The 19,117-nt window shown below is 41.0% G+C and overlaps 3 protein-coding genes and 1 long non-coding RNA gene across 18 annotated transcripts in view; 2 read left to right on the plus strand and 2 right to left on the minus strand.

Annotated features, from left to right (window-relative positions):
• LOC118257556 (uncharacterized) overlaps positions 1–1,048 on the plus strand; it is a 22,458-nt gene extending 21,410 nt beyond the window's left edge. The window contains exon 4 of the long non-coding RNA XR_004781629.2: positions 901–1,048. This is a non-coding gene — a long non-coding RNA (uncharacterized LOC118257556). The remainder of the gene's footprint in view (positions 1–900) is intronic.
• The window catches only part of CHEK2 (checkpoint kinase 2), a 22,242-nt gene extending 18,981 nt beyond the window's left edge, over positions 1–3,261 (minus strand). The window contains exons 1-3 of one of the 5 annotated variants that reach the window (XM_035565664.2): positions 3,079–3,261; positions 944–1,198; positions 254–378 (exon numbers count right to left, since the gene is read on the minus strand). In XM_035565664.2, the coding sequence (XP_035421557.1) occupies positions 254–378; positions 944–1,193 (375 nt within the window). In that variant the 5' untranslated portion in view covers positions 1,194–1,198; positions 3,079–3,261. The other 4 variants (XM_035565662.1, XM_035565663.2, XM_035565665.2 and 1 more) reach the window with 4 other exon arrangements.
• On the plus strand, positions 2,872–8,595 carry HSCB (HscB mitochondrial iron-sulfur cluster cochaperone). 2 transcript variants are annotated; one of them, XM_035565683.2, is made up of 6 exons: positions 2,872–3,098; positions 3,168–3,264; positions 3,789–3,878; positions 4,378–4,522; positions 5,389–5,436; positions 6,697–8,595. In XM_035565683.2, exons 1-6 carry the CDS (start codon positions 2,872–2,874, stop codon positions 6,786–6,788), a joined length of 699 nt encoding a protein of 232 aa, XP_035421576.1. In that variant the 3' UTR covers positions 6,789–8,595. The 2 variants fall into 2 exon arrangements, with proteins under 2 accessions (XP_035421576.1, XP_035421577.1); XM_035565684.2 differs by having other exon boundaries at positions 8,255–8,595.
• Positions 7,878–18,793, minus strand: LOC118257552 (solute carrier family 2, facilitated glucose transporter member 11-like). 10 transcript variants are annotated; one of them, XM_035565667.2, is made up of 13 exons: positions 18,407–18,793; positions 17,624–17,757; positions 16,764–16,862; positions 15,902–16,062; positions 14,772–14,896; positions 14,133–14,262; positions 12,759–12,907; positions 12,411–12,598; positions 11,758–11,868; positions 11,546–11,647; positions 9,937–10,012; positions 9,257–9,384; positions 7,878–8,356 (listed from the first exon to the last, which is right to left on the minus strand). In XM_035565667.2, exons 2-13 carry the CDS (start codon positions 17,684–17,686, stop codon positions 8,153–8,155), a joined length of 1,536 nt encoding a protein of 511 aa, XP_035421560.1. In that variant the 5' UTR covers positions 17,687–17,757; positions 18,407–18,793; the 3' UTR covers positions 7,878–8,152. The 10 variants fall into 10 exon arrangements, with proteins under 10 accessions (XP_035421560.1, XP_035421561.1, XP_035421562.1 ...); XM_035565668.2 differs by lacking the exon at positions 17,624–17,757 and having other exon boundaries at positions 18,012–18,791; XM_035565669.2 differs by lacking the exon at positions 17,624–17,757 and having other exon boundaries at positions 18,407–18,786.
• Between the last annotated feature and the right edge of the window lie 324 nt (positions 18,794–19,117).

Consider the following 19,117-nt stretch of genomic DNA (forward strand, 5'->3'; position numbering starts at 1 on the left):
AAATCAGGTAGGTAGCAAAAGGAAAAAAAGAACTTTATAGTAATGACATGACAGACTGTAGAAATTTACTATTGTTGGCTCAGAAAATCAGACTAAGGTTATTTCATAAACCTGGTAATGCAGCATTGCCAAGTGTCTTATTAAAGCAATCCACATTGAAGGACGGTATGTAAATTTTGATTTCATTAGGAGCCCTGCCAAAGTCAATCCCTGCCAACACGGAGAAAGACAGTTAAACCTTTTTAGCACCTACCCTAAAAATTCGGAAGTGCTTCTTGCTATAGTTTTGGTAGAAGCCAGTCTCAGATAATCCTAGTTTTGAAAAACTATAATCACAGCTTTTGTCTCTTCCAAACCAGTATTCATCATTCACGCAATCTGCAGAGAAAGGGTATGCAAATTGGAGAGAGAACACAGAATTGCAGGAAGTTACTGATTATTGCACTACAGAATCATGTCGAACAGTACTAAGGAGGATAACAAAGACAGGTTTCTTCATGTTTACTTGTCTTAATTCAGACAAAACACTATGTACTGTCAATACCTTACATCTTGCCAGGTAGTGTAATTTTAAAATAAAGTGTAATTTTATTCTCTGTATTAATAGTATAGTTTTCCATTCACCTTCATCAATACCTAGAGACTCATATGATGTATAAATAAAAATTATGAAATGGAAAAACTAAGCAAGTAGCAAAGAACACGAATACCCCAGAATTCCTCTAAAATCTCCTCCAAGTCTATGGAAACTGTGTATCTAGGTACTCAATGTAAACTTTGGGACGTAGCATGGAACTCAGAATTACTGCAGAAGTTGCACGCTTGTACTTAAATTTGGTTGTACGTAATCTGAAGGTGACACTGCTCCCTATCAAGCTGCTCATAACTTTTTTTTTTAAGGTGCTACAAACAAACGGGGAGATGTATTACAGTAGTTACATACCACAATTGCTGAAACCTTTTCCAAGTGCAAAGAGTCGACCCCAAGGCTGAGGAACAAGCTCTTCAGGTTCCTGATCCTCAGGGATTGATGGAAGCTCCTGAGTGGGAACGGTGTCCAAAGAACTGAGGGTCCCAGAACTTGAGGATGACTGGCTAGCACTCTGAGATGCACTGGAAGAGGAACTGGTACCACTCTGTGACTGTTGGGCACCTTGAGACTGCTGCACTTCATTTCCAGTCTCTCGAGACATGTTGGCTTCAAAGAGAACATTTAAAAAAGCGCTTACTACAGCAAAGTAAAATTGACAAACTTTCACATACAGTCCCATTATCATAGAAATCTATTTCCAGTCTTCAAATAAGACTCTCAACCAAAGTTTGCATGTGTGTTTGCATATGTTTAAATCCCCCCCAAAATGTGCAATGACTTTTTGTTTTAAAAAAGCATGTGGTGCTCCCTCTAGCGGTTCTAAAGCAGTTAAATCTTATTCGCAGATTTTCACTTAAGGTCTTCAGAACTCACTCGATTTCACGAATGCTTGGGCAACAGTCTCTGACAAAGCACTCCCCAACAAAGCAGTAACCATTACAGTTCCACAAACACAAGAAAAAAAAATAAAAAGGAAAAACATTATCTATAAAGCAAAAGTAGTTGACATGGAAGGCACTCAGCAGACTTATCCCACAGGCAGGCCTATTTGGTGTCTTGGCTGAGTATTCTTTTAATATAGGTTATAACTTACAAGTTTTCACACCTATCTTTCAAACAGGTTCTATTCAGTGATTTTATTCACCGAACAGTCACACCTATACATAATGTATAAAATGTTTATGTACAAAACTCTGTCAGACTCAAAGATACACCGCACACCCCTAGAAGCTGCTGTTAAAGACAGCAATGGCATCTCCCTGCCCTGCTACCACTGGAATTTAGAGTGGCGGGTCGCCTTCCTCCCCGCTGAGGAAGCACAACCCACCAGCCAGCTTGCCTTTAGCCAGCGTTCTCCAACACCATCCGTTTAATCACAGAAAGGGGCCATTACACTGCCCGCTAATCTTCCCAAAGGATGCTTCCATCATCTGAGGTCACTTGTGCTAACCTGTCGGCTTGCCGTCTCGGTGTATTTATTAGGGTATCTTGGGGTTTATTTGTTCGTTTGCTTTTAAGCTGGTTGCCATCCAGCTTAACACGTAATTCAGCTAGCACACAAACCAGCCTCCTTACCGACGCGCTACACTGGTCATAAAAACACAACACCGTCCTGGCTGCTTTTTGCGTGCACACCCCGGCGTTCGGACGCAGAGGCAAGGCCCAGAGGCTCGAGCACAGCCAGCCCGCTCCCGGCAGCGCGCTGCTGCTGCGCCGAACGCCCCTCGGCGGCTTCACCGGAGGGCGGCCGAGCAGCGGGAAGGAGCGAGCCGGAGCCGGAGCCGCCCAGCAGCGGCCGCCTCGCGGGGCCCGGGACGCTCCGGCGCCAGACGGGGCCCGCGGGAGGCGGCCCAGCAGCCGCCGCGCAGCCCCGGGGCGCGGAGAACCGAAGCCGCTCCCGGCAGCGCCCGCACCCCCCGCGACCCCCGCCCCCGCCGCACCGGGGGCAGGGCCGGGCCGGGCGCCGCGGAGCCCCCGGGAGCCCAGAGCGGAGGGGCGGGGGGCGGCCGCCGGCCCCAAGGCCGCGCCCCGGCGGCCCCGCGCGAGCGCCGCAGCCCCACCAGCGCGGCCGAGGGCCCCGCACGAACCTCCCGGGAAGGGCGGCGGCGGCCGGGGCCGGGACGCGCCCGGCGCCGCACTCCCGAGTGGCGCAGCCCGCGCCGCGCGGCCTCCCCGCCGCCTGGCCCAGCGCGCGCGCGCCCCGCCAGCGCTCGCTACGAACTGGGCCAATGGGGGCCCGGCCGGGCGCGCGGGGCTGCTGGGAGCCGTAGTCCGCAGGGATGCAGGCGGCGCTGCGGCAGCATCTCGGCGGGGCGCGGTGGGCGCTCCGCGTTTCCGAGGCGGCTCTGCGGCCTCGCTGCGTCGGGCCGGCTTCTCCCCCGGCCCCGCGCTGTTGGAGCTGCGGCGGCGCCCTCCCCAGCGCCGAGGGACTGCCTCACTTCTGCCCCGGCTGCCGGGCCCTGCAGCCGCCGGGGCCTCGTCCTGACCTCTTCCGCCTCATGGACTGGTGAGTGCCGGCGGGGCGGCCGGGGGCGCGGCCGGCCGCGGGCCTCACGCCGCCTTCTGTCGCCCGCAGTGACCGCTCCTTCCGCCTCGACGTGCAGCGGCTGCAGCGGCGCTTTCGGAGCCTGCAGCGCGCCCTTCACCCTGACCGCTTCGGCCAGAGGCCGCCGGTGAGTGCCCGGCGGGCCTCGTCGCGTCGCCCGCCTCAGCGCCGGCCGCCCTCAGCCCCCGCGCCCGGTTCCCCCTCGGCGCTGCGCCGGGGCCTGGCGGCACGGCTCGCCGGGCGCCGCGGGAAGGGGGCGGGCGCTCCCCGTACGCGGGGCCGCCGCTCCCGGGGTGACGAGGCAGCTGCCCGGCAAAACGGAACGCGTGGAGGCCCTACCAGCCTTGTGCTTGGGGACTTCCAGGTTTAGTTCCCATGGAACTTAGAAGAGGCTTCTGCTAACGGACTTGTTGCGGAGGGCGGTGAGAAGGTGCTGCTGAGGTTTTTGTGATCTTCATTATGTGACGTGACAAAGCTTACAGCTCTAGATAGTTCTCTCCCCATTCTTTTTATTTCTGTCCAAAATCAACTTTCTATTTTACATGCATTTGTTGTTGTGGGAACATTGTTTCTATGCAGGCAACAAAGGGTAATCTATTTTGCCACTTCTTACTAATTTGTTAATAAGTGTTATTTATCTTCCATTTGCAGAAAGAACAGCACTACTCAGAGCAACACTCTTCCTTGGTTAACAAGGCCTATCAAACCCTCCTGAATCCTCTCAGCCGCGGCCTCTATCTGGTAAGGAGTCCATTACGTGTTTTATCAATGCACCTATAACTACTCATAATGGTAATGCAGTGAGTCAATTTTATAAAATTCCTGTGATACCATCATTCACATGCTAATTTGTGTTCCCCTGAAGAAGAAACAGGATTACCATGGATTTAAAAGAAGCTTGTCTAAAAGTTAATCATCCTTCCCGCTATTTTGTTTAACATATTAGTGATTATTATAACCTCATTTCCTGCTTCGTGGTTATTTGTTACCTGCTTTGGCCTTTGGCAGTCTTTGTTATATTTTCCTGCTTTAGTTAACTGCTGATTTTTATGGTCCACCTATGGAGTTAATTTTAAGACTGCCCCAGCTTTATGAAGATTTCATGGAGTAAGCTTAAAAAACAGAAATTTATCAGATAAGAATCTGAGCAAGCCTTACTAAAAGACTTAATATTCAAGAAAATCTTTCACACTGAATTAAATGTGAGAATGTGTTTCAAAATTCCCCTTTTCTCCACCAGCTGGAGCTGAATGGAGTAGAACCAGCACAAGAGACAGACTGTGATGCAGATTCAGAGTTTCTCATGGAAATAATGGAAATCAATGAGAAATTAGCAGAGTCTAAAAATGAGGATATCCTTGAAGAAACTGAAACTTTAATTAAAGGTAGGTTGAGATCTGACGGTTTTGTACAGAATGAATTTATAATCCCGTATCTTGTGTAATATGGAAGTGTCTGAAGATTCTTAACTTATTCAGTTTATTTATTTTAGTACCACTATCATTAAATTCTATTAAGTCTCGAACTGACTTGCTGCAAGAGCTTTTATTTTTCCCCAAACAAAAATGTTGTCTTTACCAATTTATGCCACTTAAAATCAAATCTGGCACAGGAAAATCTAAATAACAGTACCTATTCTGATGACAAAATAGGTATATATATTGACTATAAAAAGAAACTTCTCATTCAACCTCCACCAGATCAGGGCAAGTAGATTGCTCGAAAGGAAAGAACCACTCAAAATAAAGTTTATTAAAATACCTGACTGAACACATTAAATAATTTCTTAATTTATTCAGGCATTTTATTACTTTCATCTTCTTCGACTTAGCAAAAATTATATTAAGCGATTATTGTCTTTATACAAGCAACTTTCTTGTTTATATTGTTGATGATAACCAAAACATTGAGTTTCTTGGTATGTTTAATTCTTTGCAATAACAAGAGTATGCCAAAAGTAATAAGAATAACTAGAATAAAAACTAAGTAGAAAAGAAGCAATTTAATAGTAGGTAGATTTCTGGGAAGCTAGTGAACACATTGAGTGAGGCATTGCTGTCTGTAAACCTGTCTAAATAAAGGAGTATGTTTGAAATGATAATAAAAATAATTGACAGCAATAATATGGGAAGACCTCTTGTCTCCTAAAAGACTATGATACTAGTAATTGTTTCCCACCACAGTCAGAATGCATTGGTATTAAATATACTGAGCATGTAACAAAATCTGAATAAAATAATTTGTTTTACAGTAAAACGAGAAGAATTGACCAAAGAGGTGACCGCAGCTTTTGAAAGAGGTAGCTATTTTAATCGAGTATTTAGTCGCCATATATATGTTATAAATGCTTAAGAAATGCCATGTTCTCCTTTTGCAAACATTTTCTGAACTACGGAACAGTAATACTGTATAAACAATTGTTCCTGTTGGATGTTTAAAATATATACTTCTAAGCATGACCTTTCTTTTGATTCAGGAAACTCAGGACCTCACATTTGTATTTGAACTCTTTTTTTTTAGTCTCAGTTAATTCCAGTCACATCAAAATGATCACTTTAAACAGGAGCACATTCATTAAGAATTTTTGTTTTTGTTTCTCCTAATACTGGGAAGGACAGACTCTCTTCTCATTCAAATTTATGGCCTATTTGACATTTCAAACTTGAATTTGGGGAGATCTTGTTCTGCGGACTTGAAGCTGTCAACAAAATAGTCGATGCTTTTCTTTGCAGTGGAAGTCCAGGCTGCCTAGCACTGAAGCCGTATAGCCAGACAAGATACGATGCCCCATTTAGTCTAAGGTATTAGGGCCTTCCTGCGCAATAATCAATGTAACTTTATTCCACAACCAATAAATGGGCAGGAGCTTGAATCATTTCAGACAAGATTTTTACACTGGGAAGAAGTCTTCTTATTTCTCTCCTAGGTCTCAGAGTTCTTTTACTGTTGGTTTATGTAGTGTGTGCTGCAATCGTAAAATATCAAATGAAAAGTAGTAGCAGCTAGGCCTGCACGTGAAGAATTATAACTTCATAATAGGCCATTCTTTGTACTGTGAGATTTAAGGACTTTATCTATCCTTGTCAGGAGGTGATAAACCATCTTTCCCCTCCAATTACTTGTTCAGTTAAGGAACAATTGTTTCAATATCAGTTTGGAATTGCCCTTGTCTGTATCAGAGTGCTATGAATCTTGCATGCGTCAGTGATGGTAGTTGGTCTAATTATATACATTCCCCCATTCCTGAAATGTCTGTGTGGTCTATATACTTAAAATTCCTCAGTGGCTACATCAATACTATAGCCACTTTACAGAAAAGTCACATTTTCTTTCTCAGTTGTATATTCTTACATGTTTTGTGGAACATCTCAATTAAGGTGTTCCAAAACCTTCGAAGATGGAACTAACAGACACCATGTTTTTAATAGTATATGGGGTCTCACAGCTTTTGCAGTTCTTAGTTCTGATACAATTGCTGTCAATGAAATCTTGAGATCCATTTTGAAAATGAAAACTCAGTCCTCCCTCTGTAAATTAGTAATTTTTTATTTCATTTCAGATGATCTTCAAGAAGCTAAGAAGCTTCTAGCCAAAATGAAATATTTTGCAAACTTAGAGGATAAACTAAAGAACAAGAAGATGCCTTCCTGATACTGCCTCCTTTACCATTAAGAGTTAATGTTATTTTCAATTAAACATCTGATTTAGTAACCAAAAATCAGAAAAATGGTGTTTGCCTCCTACATTTTTCTTAAAAGTTTTAATTCTGAGAGAAGGAAGACAGAAGAAATTCAGTGCTTACTGTAGCACTTATTTAAGTAAAGATGGAAGCAGGAAATGTTTACAGCCAGAAAAGCTGTAATTGAGTAAGTTAACACTACTGTCCTAGCAGAGTTACAGGTATAGAAATGATTTTCAGAGAGACACACATAAACACAGTATGCAATTAAGACTTCTTTTGATTATTAAAATGTGAAGAGTTTATTTTAAGTTGAGGAAAAGTCCTTCACGAAATAACGAAGATTAAACAGAAAGCTCATTCAGCAGGCCCGTCAAACTCTTTTCTTAGTCTCATTGTGTATGTTCTATCCAACCATCTTGGAAAAAAATCTTCAAAGGTGGAAAAAAAAATATATATATATATATTTAAATCATCTGTCCTCTTTTCTACTTTGTGCTTTTTGTGTTGTTGAACTTAATCTGCCAGGAAATGACCTTCAAAAATTAGAAGAGGTTTTACCCTGTTGCACAGCTTAAAATGTTAAATTTTCCCCCTATGCTGGGGGGGAACGACAAAAAACCCACTCAAGTGCCAGAAACTTTTATTATTACCCTTTAAGAAACAAACCTTTGTAATAAACATCATTACTACTTAAGATAATATAAGAAAAATTCACATAGGTGCTGTCCTGCCTTTACTTCTTTGATATAGAATGCCTGTGTCTTTTTACGCTTACAGCAATAGGACTAGAGGAGGAATCTCCTTAAATCTTTCAAAGAAAATATTTAAATGAAAAACAGCAACTAAATACCTCAAGTTAATAAATTGACTAGAATTCTTCAAATATCGGTTTCACGGAAGTTCATGTTTGGGTTTTAATGCCTCAGAATACTAGGTATGCTTTATTCAGTAAAGCATTAACATATGCTTGATAACTGAATCTGAAGAGGGGTATTAGAAATAAAAGAAGAGCTACTGATTTGTATTGCCTGTCTGACAAAGTCTGCTGGAGGCAGGAGGAGTGGAATTCATTTATTAACCTCCACCAGCATTTCTTACAACACCAAGTTGTAACTAAACATTGACTCTTCGTATATAATGTTTTAATAGCACTTCATCAGTATCTGTTTTTACAGCATTTCAGAAGATTTACTTGCCTTTTAATTAAGCTTCCTCTAAATATACAGGAGGAAGTAATAAACTACTTGTTCATCGCACTACATCGCTAATTTAGAGGACAGCATTCATAATTCTCATCAAAGTAGTTTTATAACAGCTGTGGAATTACACAGATTTAAAATTCATCATGGAGTTGTCTTCTTTCATAAAGTTCTGTTTCCTTTTCTTTGTTTTTTCCTCCAAAATTAAGCTTGTGAAATTCCTTTTTGATTTCCAGAAAAGACTTGTTTTTTGTCTCAGGAATTACGAGGAAGATGAAAGCAGCAACTAAGGAGCACTCCAGTAAGAACACCAGAAAACAATACTGCTTCAGTCCTTTCTGAAAATAAATCGTATTTATTTGATTGCAACATATTTCAAGTATGACGGGGGGGGCTGGAAAACAAAATGCTTTGTTTCCATTATTCCCTTACACTGTTTAAACACGCATGTGTTAATGCATGCACAGGATTAGTGTGAAATAACATTATTTTTAATAAAATCAAACCATACATGATATGAATCGTGTATAATGTAATGGCAAGTCAGCATTTGCTAAAATAAAAAAATTCATGAATTTAGATATTTTAAGTTGGTAACATTTAGCTAATATTTTAGGTTCATAACATTTTTTATGAATGAAAATTTGTAGTGCCGTGTATGAAAAATAAATACCTCTTGTTCAGAAGCAGAGTTCTACCAAGAAGAAAAGATTATCCAGTTGATATAGATACTCTGCTGCATGCTCTTCATGCATGTTTTGCTCTTAAGTGCTAAACCAAAATGTTAGTCTAGAAATAAAAGTCTACATCTTTTTTCCTAACAATTTTTCTGATCACAGAATTCTCTATATGTAAGTTTAGTGGGCTCTCAAAGAAGATACAAACCATTAGCCCCAAGTACTATTTCTACTCTGACATAAAACCACAGGGAACTATCAAGAAATGTTTTATTTGAATCTCAGTATCTGCTTAAATTTTTCTGGTTTTGATACCTTCTGGTTTTTGTTTTTTAATCCAAACCTCTCACGCATTTTTTTTTTAACTTAACAATTTTAGATATTAACAAACAAAAATAAAACAATACCTTTAAGAGAGACTGAATCTAGTTAGGCTCAGACGAGGGTTTGTATTTATCTTATGTTTAGGTGTTATTGTATAAGAAAAAGCAGTTTGATGGAACCTGAGAGAGGAGATAGTGGGAGGTTAGGCAATTAGGAAAATGTGTTATGCAAACTTACCACTATAAAGGGAAAGAGCATTCCAATTGTGAAGAAACTAATCCAACTGATAGTCCCTCCTATCATGTAAGCAGCAGGACGTGAAGACTGTATAAATAATTCAGCTGTCAGGGTATTTGTTATGCCACCTGGGGGGGGAATGAGTTTCGGAAACAGAATGGGTTATTGTAAACGTCTGCAGAGTACTTCTGATGCCAGAAAAATTGAGTTGCTTTTCAATATGCCACTAGTTGATCCCATTCTATTATTAAAAATAAATAAAATTAAGTATTCTTAACAGCACCTTTCTGAATCTACTGCCCACATAGTAAGCATTCTTCTAAGAATTAGTCCTTTTTCAGCACGACTGCCAAGGAGCAAGAATTCCTTTAAAAAGCATAACAGTTTTTTTCCCTTGCTTCCTGTATGGCTTGACTGAATTAATGGCCAGAACTAAGACTCCTGTCTCATGCGTAGCTGGCCCTGCCAAGAATGCACTGCAAGCCTCAGTTTCAGGCTATATAGACTGAAACTATACCATTTTGATAAGACTGCCTCACTTGCATTCCTTAACCAGAGAGCATCAGCAGCCATACAGTAAATAGCTACTGCTTGGCTTACACAGCAGAGCTGCAGACATTCCTCCCTCCACCCTCCAAGACACAGTTCAGCACTTTAAAACATTCTTTACTGTGTGATACCTGGTCCCAACCCAAAGCTCAGTATGAAGGCAAATATAGATGTCATGCTCACATAAGGCACCCATGAGTACAGTTCCTGGAACAGAAAAAAAGGAAGTTTTAGTTTAAATTTTGATAATCCAGTTTAAAAATGGAGCTTAACAGTTACATGTCTCTTAGCTATTTTATTTCAGCTAAGACCAAGTCATTCATGGCTGCTTAAGGCACTTGTACTGCTTCAGAGAAAGTCAGTATTGTTCATTTCAATTTTTACTAAATTGTGTCTAGTACTTCTGTCGAGATTTATAATTAGTCCTCTAAGACTAAAAATGTACACAAATATAAAAAGTCACAATTATATATTGTTACTAGTTCAACATTTTGTCAGTGTTTACTCTGGTATTTTATAATGATTAGATAACTCATAGGATCATTACTAAGCGATTTCATTGCATAAACGGATTTTTCTCATCACATTATGTATACATAAGTTCAACAACGCAGTAAAGAAATGTTAGGATTACTAAATACATGCATATGAAACTAGGTGTGTTAGATAGTCCAAACCTAAGCTTGAAATGTCATTATTCAAAAGCAAACCCAGAAATTTACAAAAGTTAGAATAAAATGATTAAATCTAGGCCTCTGACTACAACCTGACCTTTTTTTTTTTTTTTTGCCTGGCCTAGCAGCTTAATTTACTCTAACCTCAGAAATTACATAGATGCTTCTATGGCCTGCTTGTCAATCTGTGCAGCCCTTAACCGTACTGTCCCTCATCAGACCTGAAACGTGACTGCGCAAGATTTTCCTGTTTAAAGGCAGATCTTGAAATTGAGGGGGTAGACAGAGAAAGGACTGTAGCTCTTTAATTCTCCCTTTGTCAGATAAGGATTTATCAGGCAACCAAATACTAAGTGAATTGAGTTGCTCACTACACCTGCATCACCTTGCTTGGATTATCTAAAGGTAACAATGGGGCCCTTAACATTGCATGGTAAATACATAGTACAGTATGGTCTGCACAAGACAGATTTCCTCTAAACTTTAATTTCAGGAGATTTGTGGGACTACCTTATTTGAGCTGATACAGTATACAGAACAATTAACAATGCATCTCTTTATACCACATCAAAACGTGAAGCAGGAGGTTGTCTTCATGTGGTTAATTTAAGGTACTATGTATATCTTGAGTTTACACTGTTTTCGTGAATTTACATTTAACGGATTTAAGCATCTTTTGAATTTCAGCATCCTTACAATATTTTTATTTTGCTTTACTAGTAAGTGAAGTGGACTCTGATGCTTAATATCATCACGATCTAGTATTTCATCCTAAAATTACTTTAAAAGATAGAATAAACACTGTTCTGTCACTGCTTTTTCTTTTCTCTCCTCAGCATTAAACTCAATTTCAATTTTAAAACAAGTACAGGATCAAATCTAATCTGAGAGTTTTCTCTTATTTTACGGAAATACAGCGGGAGAATCAATCAAATCTTTCAATTGTAATTTTTTTACACTGATGCTTAAATCTATGCAGCTCTCATGTACCAGCTTCTTTTGAGTATCACAGATTTTCACTCACTTATAGTTATATCATGTAATATAAATGAGTCCTTCTTTACACCTGGTAAGTCAGAGAGAATGTTAAAACAATGCTCCAAAGGATCATAAGGAGGTATCCCCCAATGACAAGGTATCTTCTTCCCACGTAGTCAATCAGTAAACCCTATGGGTAAGACATAACATTTTATTACTATACTGAGCTCATATTTACCAAAGTTGTTCTTCAAGCATTGTTATTCTTTATGCTAGAAGGTAGAAGAAATTGGTACGTACACAAGTGAGGGCTGTGAGACATTCACAAGCTCCAGTGCCAAGTGTCACGTATGGGATTTTTTCTGCTGAGATCCCAGCTTGTTCAAAAATGTAAGTTGCATAAAAATAAATCTACAAAAGGAGGAAGAAAAGAAAAAGGAATAAAAGAATTGAGCATTCCCAATAGATAAATTGTCAGTTGGAGACAAAGTCAAGTTCATACTAACATACTCCTGAATATATTTTATATTGTGACTTTTTAATATGATCTAAACAGCAAGAAGAACCTGTTAAATTAGCATCTAGGTAAATATATTGCTGTCATAAAAGTAAATATAATTATTCAACTTACTAAATATAATGTTTCATCATTCTTAAGCTACATATCATGGGATAAGCTGATCCAACTTTATTTACTTTTTTCAGAAGAATAAAGATGTAAACACAAAAATTAAGTCATTCTTCAAAGCAATTTACATACCAAAAACATGGAAATGAAAAAACAAAACAGAACCAGAAATGTGTTTCAGTTTAATAAACATGAATAAGACAGGTGTTCTTTCTCATCCCATTTCTCTGAGATTCTCTACGTGGGCTCCTCATTTTAAGAAAAGGCTGAAAAATAAATGGAAGTTAAATAATTACTTAAGTTGTTTTTAAGTATGAAATCTTACAGCATTTATCCCACTGAGCTGCTGGCCCATAGTCATGACAATCACAGTAATGAGCTGCCATCTCACACCACGATCAGTGAATAGTTGCCAGGGCTTCCTGGGTTTCTCCCCATCTAAGGCAAAACATTCCTGCTGTATGTCTTCCATCTCCCTTTGATACTGCAAAGAGCCATGAAATCGCTTCAAAGCTAAAAAAAAAAAAAAAAAAAAAAAAAAAAGGGCCAAAAGGTAGTAGTAGGCAATGTAACTATGCTGTGTTGATAAGAAGAAAAGGAGGAAAATCTGGAACCCAGTATATTCATTGTACCCTTCTGAAGATGCAGAGAAATTATATACACTGTAAGTTACCTTTGGCACAGCTCAGCTCATCACCTCTGTCAATAAGAAGATATCTGGGACTTTCAGGAAACCATGGCAGGAATAAAAGTTGGGCAAATGCTGGAAAAGAGCTGCTGGATAGCAAAAGAGGCCAATACATTTCTCCACCTAATAATTCCCTGGAAGAGGTGTGGAAAAAGAAGGAAAAAAAGGTAATTAGCTGTTCAGAACACTACCGAAAGCAAGATGTTTGTTCCCTGTAACCAGTCTTGTGAACCTCAACAGAAGGAGGTTCAGAAAATATTTTCCACCCATTCTGAAATCAGGTTTCACTTGAGAATAAATAAGCAACACTGCTTTACTACTGCTTATTGCTGTGTTGGTTCCAAGCATTAGTTTCAGATTTGTTGTAGCAGCGTTTTCTAGTGATACAGCAAAGTAAGAACTTAAGGACTTCACTTTAAGGTCTGAACCAGCACTCCCATCTGCTTTTGAAAAATCATACAATAATTTGCCATAGAAGGGAACACAGAAGGTCATCTGATCCCACTTCCTATTCAAAGTTGATCGAATGAGAAAGTGTATTTACATAGAAAGGAATCATTAAAATTGATACAGTTAGAATCTGCAGGATGATGTGTTGTGGGCAATATGAACTTGTTAAAATAGAAAGCGTATTGCATTTTAAATATTGACCTTAGGTTATGCAGTCTAAAGTTTATATTCTACTTTATTCAAACCTAAAGTATCCAGCAAAATCAGTTAATTTAGAAGGTGGCAATAAAGACAAAAGGGCAAAAGACAAAGGGACAAGAACAAAAGGACAAAGTTTAAGGGCTTTGGTAGAGGGACAGAGAGGAGAGAAAAAATAAGAATGTAGATAATATAAGAATGTAGCTGTTACTCAGCGTACTAGCTCTTAGGGCAGGGGGAAGTTTCTAGCAGACTTCATGAAAGAGGCTTTTCATCTTGAGGTTATGTAGTCTCTATTCCTGGAATTTTTCAAGAACCAACTGGATAAAGTCCCTAGCAACCTCATCTGATCTCACAAGGGACAAAAATAGCAGTTGTGCTACAATATAAAAATTAAGAGGCCCTCAACTTGTTCTCAAGGACTTGTTCTCAAGTCCTTTTGTACGAATTATTTTATACTTCTTTGTTGCCAGCAAGAAACTGCAGAAATATTAACTTGGCATAAATGTGCTTGTTTAAGTGGTGCTGTTCTGTTTTGACTCACCTACACAGAGAATAATTCCCTGAGGAGATAAAAGCAGTTATCTTCCTACAGGTAGATGTTCTGTATGAAGTCATTCACTAATGCTACAATGAGTGTTTTGCAGGGAGCTGCAGGGAATTGCAATTATTTAAATGTGAGTAATGCACAGTAGAAAAAAAAATTCTAACCTCAAACCAATTATTTGTCCTGTCAGAATCCCCCCAGTCAGAAAGATGGAACTACCCATGGCCATGCCACCTCTAAGATGTTTTGGGGCAACCTCCCCAATATACAGAGGTTGCACACAGATCCCAATACCTGCAAGTAAATGGAGAAACATTTTCCTATTAATAGATTGTACCTTTGTTGTTTTTTCCACAAAGCATATGCTATGCAGTGCATACCCTGGATTTCTGTGCTCAAGAACATTTTGTTCCTTTACAATAGTCTGTTTATTGAATAATACTGAGAAGTCATTAATGAAACACTTTCTTATTCTAGCTTATTACAACCACACCAAAGATGGTTCTCCATGCCTTTACAAACCCGTCATATCATAGTAGGTTAGCATTACAGGACTAGAGTCTTTTTAGTCTCTAGAGTTTGCTTTGAAAAGAGTAACTGAACCAAAACGTGCAGAAAATTGGACTTATTTTTATTTCTCTATGAACTTACCTGCCTTCAGATTCCATATTAAACAACAGAACATTTTTATCATATATACAAAGCAGTGTACAAAGATCTATTATAATACTTAAAGAATCACCAGTAACAATAAGTTATTATTCACTGTAGTTTAGTGAAAGTAGGAATAGGAAATCATTTACCTGAATTTATACCAATCAAAAATCTTCCAACAATCAGTAACTCAAACAAACCAGTAGGAAAACTGATCCCCATTAAAACGGCAGCCAGTACTGCAATAATATTATTCATCAAAAGAGCTCCTTTCCTGAAGAGGAAAAAACAATACAGAAATTAGCAATAACAGGTTTTTAAAAATATTTTACCTTTTGACAATAGGGAAAAAAACGGGCTTTGTAATGATGAAACATGCTATTCACTGGACATCTGATACAACTATTTACTCATAATTAAAAATAAAGTCTAAACATAAGGATAACTTATATCCTTATAAAGTTTATAAACATAATTTTCCTTATGAGGAAAGGCTGAGAGACCTGTGCCTGTTCAGCCTTGAGAAGAGAAGACTGAGAGGGAATCTTATTAATGTTTACAAGTATCTTAAGTGTGGGAGACAGTGGGATTTGGCCAACCTCTTTTCAGTGGGGACAGGACAAGGGGCAATGGCCACAAAATGGAGCCCAGGAAGTTCTGCACCAACATGCGAAAGAACTTCTTCACGGTGAGGGTGACGGAGCACTGGGACAGGCTGCCCAGGGCGGTTGTGGAGTCTCCTTCTCTGGAGATATTCAAGGCCCGTCCGGACGCCTACCTGGGCAGCCTGCTCTAAGGAACCTACTTTGGCAGGGGGGTTGGACCCGATGATCTCTGGAGGTCCCTTCCAACCCCTGCAATTCTGTGATTCTGTGATAACACAAGACAAAAATGCCTGACAAGGTAGGAGTGTGCTTTTGTCCATTCATGCTGCATCTATAAGGAATGTTTATGAAACGTTAGAGTTCACAGCATGTCCTTACTATCAAATGTGTGCATGTGGGACCTGTGTTTTCATACAGTATTTCCATACTCTTGCTGAGATTTCAATAAATGTAATGGAAAGACTGGACTGGAAAGCTTTAATTCTGGCTCATCTTTTAAGTCACGTTGGAACAAAATGTAAAACTCTGCTAGAAAGCTCTTTGAAGTGAAAAACATTTATAGTCACCTAATGTACATTGTTTCCCACTCCCACTTCCAATTGATTTCCTTTACATCCCAGTGAAAAGGTAGGAAAAGAAAACATGCTCTGTGTCTGCCTGCCTATATAACTCACCTGCCTAGCCGAATTGCCATGCTGCCTCCAATAAGGGCTCCACACAGACCTCCAAGTGAAAATATAGAAGCAATGACAGACCAAAGAAAAGTCAACAAATCTGGACTTAATTCCATGCGATAACGACTAATCCAGGTTTCATTTAAGAACCTGTGAATATGCTGTAGCAGAAAGGAATGATGATGTAAGTATAGCATTCTATGTATGCCCTTCTGCAACTCTAATTTTCTTCTTCCTTTCTTACAGTATTCATGTGTCAAAACTTTTAAATGGTCATTGTACATGTTTGGTATCCTAAAATTTGCCTTTAGAAACTCTTGAACTGACACATATCTGTACTCAGAGGCTCCTGTTCTTAGTCAGCAAACAAAGATTTCACAGATGAACAGACTTCCTTCCTGGACTCTCCCTCTATTTCTGGCATATTACATATTTCACAACAAGTGGGTGAAAATACCTGTGATGGATACTCAGACACTACAGATGCAACATTTTTGCCTCTCTAAGGTGGCCTTTCTCAGTAAGCTACTTTGTGATGGACTGCTGTAACTATCCTTAGTATTCTGGCCTACATTAGTCACAGGTGTAACCAGAAAATGTTACTTGTTTATCTTATTTATTCTGTTAATCCTTCTAAAGCAGATTTTAACAGAGCTATTTATATGGGATTTTTGGCACTTTTGTCTGACACAGAATACCTCGGATAAGAGGTATTCACAAATTCATAGGAAAGCCTTCTGGAAATCAGCAGGAATCTTTCATACTGCTTTGGATCCCAGTGCCACCACAGTCAAAGGGTATTTGTCCTCTTGGTCCAGTTAGACAGGATACCTCCATTACTGCAAAACAGACAATATTTTACCTGGGTGGGTGCATTGATAATGGAAACATTATATCCATACTGAAAGGTCCCTCCAATTCCCACAGCGCAAACAGCCAGAAATAAGGTCCAGCTGGGAAACTAGAGAACAAGAGAGAATGTCGGGTATGAAAAGAGATAGGCCCTTGAGCTCACATGCATATAATACCCAGGACAAAAATCGGTGAGGTAACCATATATTTTTTCAGGCAGTGAAAGAATTTGGTTAGAAAATGATATAAGCTGTCAAATATCTGTAGTAGGAAAAACATTTCACACGGACTTTGGCCGTGATCACTAGCATTCTTCAGAGTCACAACAAGTTTTCAGACTAACTATAGGATACACAACCGCTTCATAACTGCAACAGTTATGAACTGCGTGAAAGCTTTTTGCACACACCATGCTGCTCGTGGTGTCTGGTTTTTACGAAAGAATTTTAGGACTGGGTGTTTGGTGTAAAAGACACAATAACTCCATATGAGAATTAAACTCACAACTTCTGTGTCTTGAAAAAAAAACAAGAAATAACATCATCCTGACCGAGAGCTACAAAAACACAGTAGCACTGACATAGTTTTAACAGCAACACAGGGATTTAATTCCTAACTCTGCCATTGACTCATTGCACCTGAACAAGCCACTTCACTTCCCTGCACCTCAGGTTCCTGATCTGCTAAACAGCTGGTTAAAACTTTTTGTGAACAACTTCAAGCTCTACTCAGATAAATAATTAAAAATTATTTATATTTTACAATTACAAGAAAGTATTCCTACTATATCATTGTACTGTAAACATTAAAACAGTGAGAAGACAGCACTGGGGGGGAGAGAGAGACACAAGCCCAGAATCATTAACATACATCATATGTTTTTTTGACACCTCCATTTTTCTTCCTGTCCAAAACAGTCTGCTCATTAGCCATCACAGGTTGTGTCACATTGGAGTTTGAGCCCAGATTTCTTAGAGCATGGACAACAGCCTTATCACTTCCACCTCATTTTAGAAATATGCCACAAACAAGAAACAGTTTAACATTCAATATAAGAACGTAAGAATCGCAAAACATGCTTTTACAGCTTTCATTTTATGACACGGATTGCAGTCTAAGGACAATACAAAACTTTACAAGCCTAATCATGACCTAAAAATAAATGTGAAAATAAGGAAATGTCACAATCATGAATCACTGTTAAAGCTAAAAACTTTCTGCAGGATCCATCCTCAGAGGCCACGAACGTTCTGCTTACCTTGCTGCGCATGCTAGACCCTCTCAGTAGGGGCTGGTACTCCATTCTCACCATGGGCTGAATTAGATTTCCTTTGCAAAGTTTTAGTAAACTACACTACAGGAACAAAAGGTGCCAAAGAGATGAAGCTGTTATTGTATGAAAACAAAGAATTTTGGGTCCACCTCTAGCCAATGGGATTCTTCTCAACAGTTCACGACTTTCTTAGGATGGAAACGTCCAGCGTCCATTAAGTCTTACAAAGCCAGGACAGCAGTTAAGTAGCTCACAACAGCAAGTTTCCCCAGTAAGACATTTCATACCACTTTCTTCATTTACATCGGAGCAAAAAACATACCCTTCAGTCACCAGTTAGCTACAGACCTCAGCTACTAAGGAAAATGACAGGCAGTTACCTTGTGCCTCCGCGTCATACCTCCTGCTGCTCACAGCTAGAGCCCCAGCTTCTTCCCCGAAACCACAGACCACGGAGCTGGCGCAAAGCCGCCGGCTGAGCTCCTCATCTGACTGGGATTTGGCTGCTCCCGGGGAGGCCCGCCCGGCCCGGCGGTTCTGGCTGCAGTCCGCGAACAAAAGCGGCTCTGTCTCCACGTTCCCTCGAGAGGCCGGGGCTGTACCGCTGCCGGGCAAGGAGGGCGCCTCCCGCACGCCCCCATCTCAGCAGCGGCGGGACGCGGGCGGCCGCCGCGCTGCCCCACGGCACAACGGCACAGCGCCGCCCCGCACCTCGCGCCCCGGGGCCGCCGCCCAGGACTACAGCTCCCATAGTGCCGCGCGGCCGACGCCCAGGACTACGGCTCCCATAGTGCCGCGCGGCCGCCGCCCAGGACTACGGCTCCCATAGTGCCGCGCGGCCGCCGCCCAGGACTACAGCTCCCATAGCGCCGCGCTAGCCTTCCCCGAGCGGGGCGAAAGGCCTGGAAAGGGCTCGGGCTCTGGCGGTGCCGTCCGACCCCGAGAGCGGCGCGGCCCGGCCCGGCGGTGAGCACGGCGCGGCGCGGGCGGACGAGCTCAGGCTCTTCCCTGCTGCTGCGGTGGGGCGCCCCGCGGCCGCGGCCTGCCTGCAGTGCCGGTGGGCCGGCTCGCCCGCGCTGCCGCAGCGATCG

This window comes from Cygnus atratus, chromosome 17, assembly GCF_013377495.2.
Source record: "Cygnus atratus isolate AKBS03 ecotype Queensland, Australia chromosome 17, CAtr_DNAZoo_HiC_assembly, whole genome shotgun sequence".
Taxonomy (NCBI): domain Eukaryota; kingdom Metazoa; phylum Chordata; class Aves; order Anseriformes; family Anatidae; genus Cygnus; species Cygnus atratus.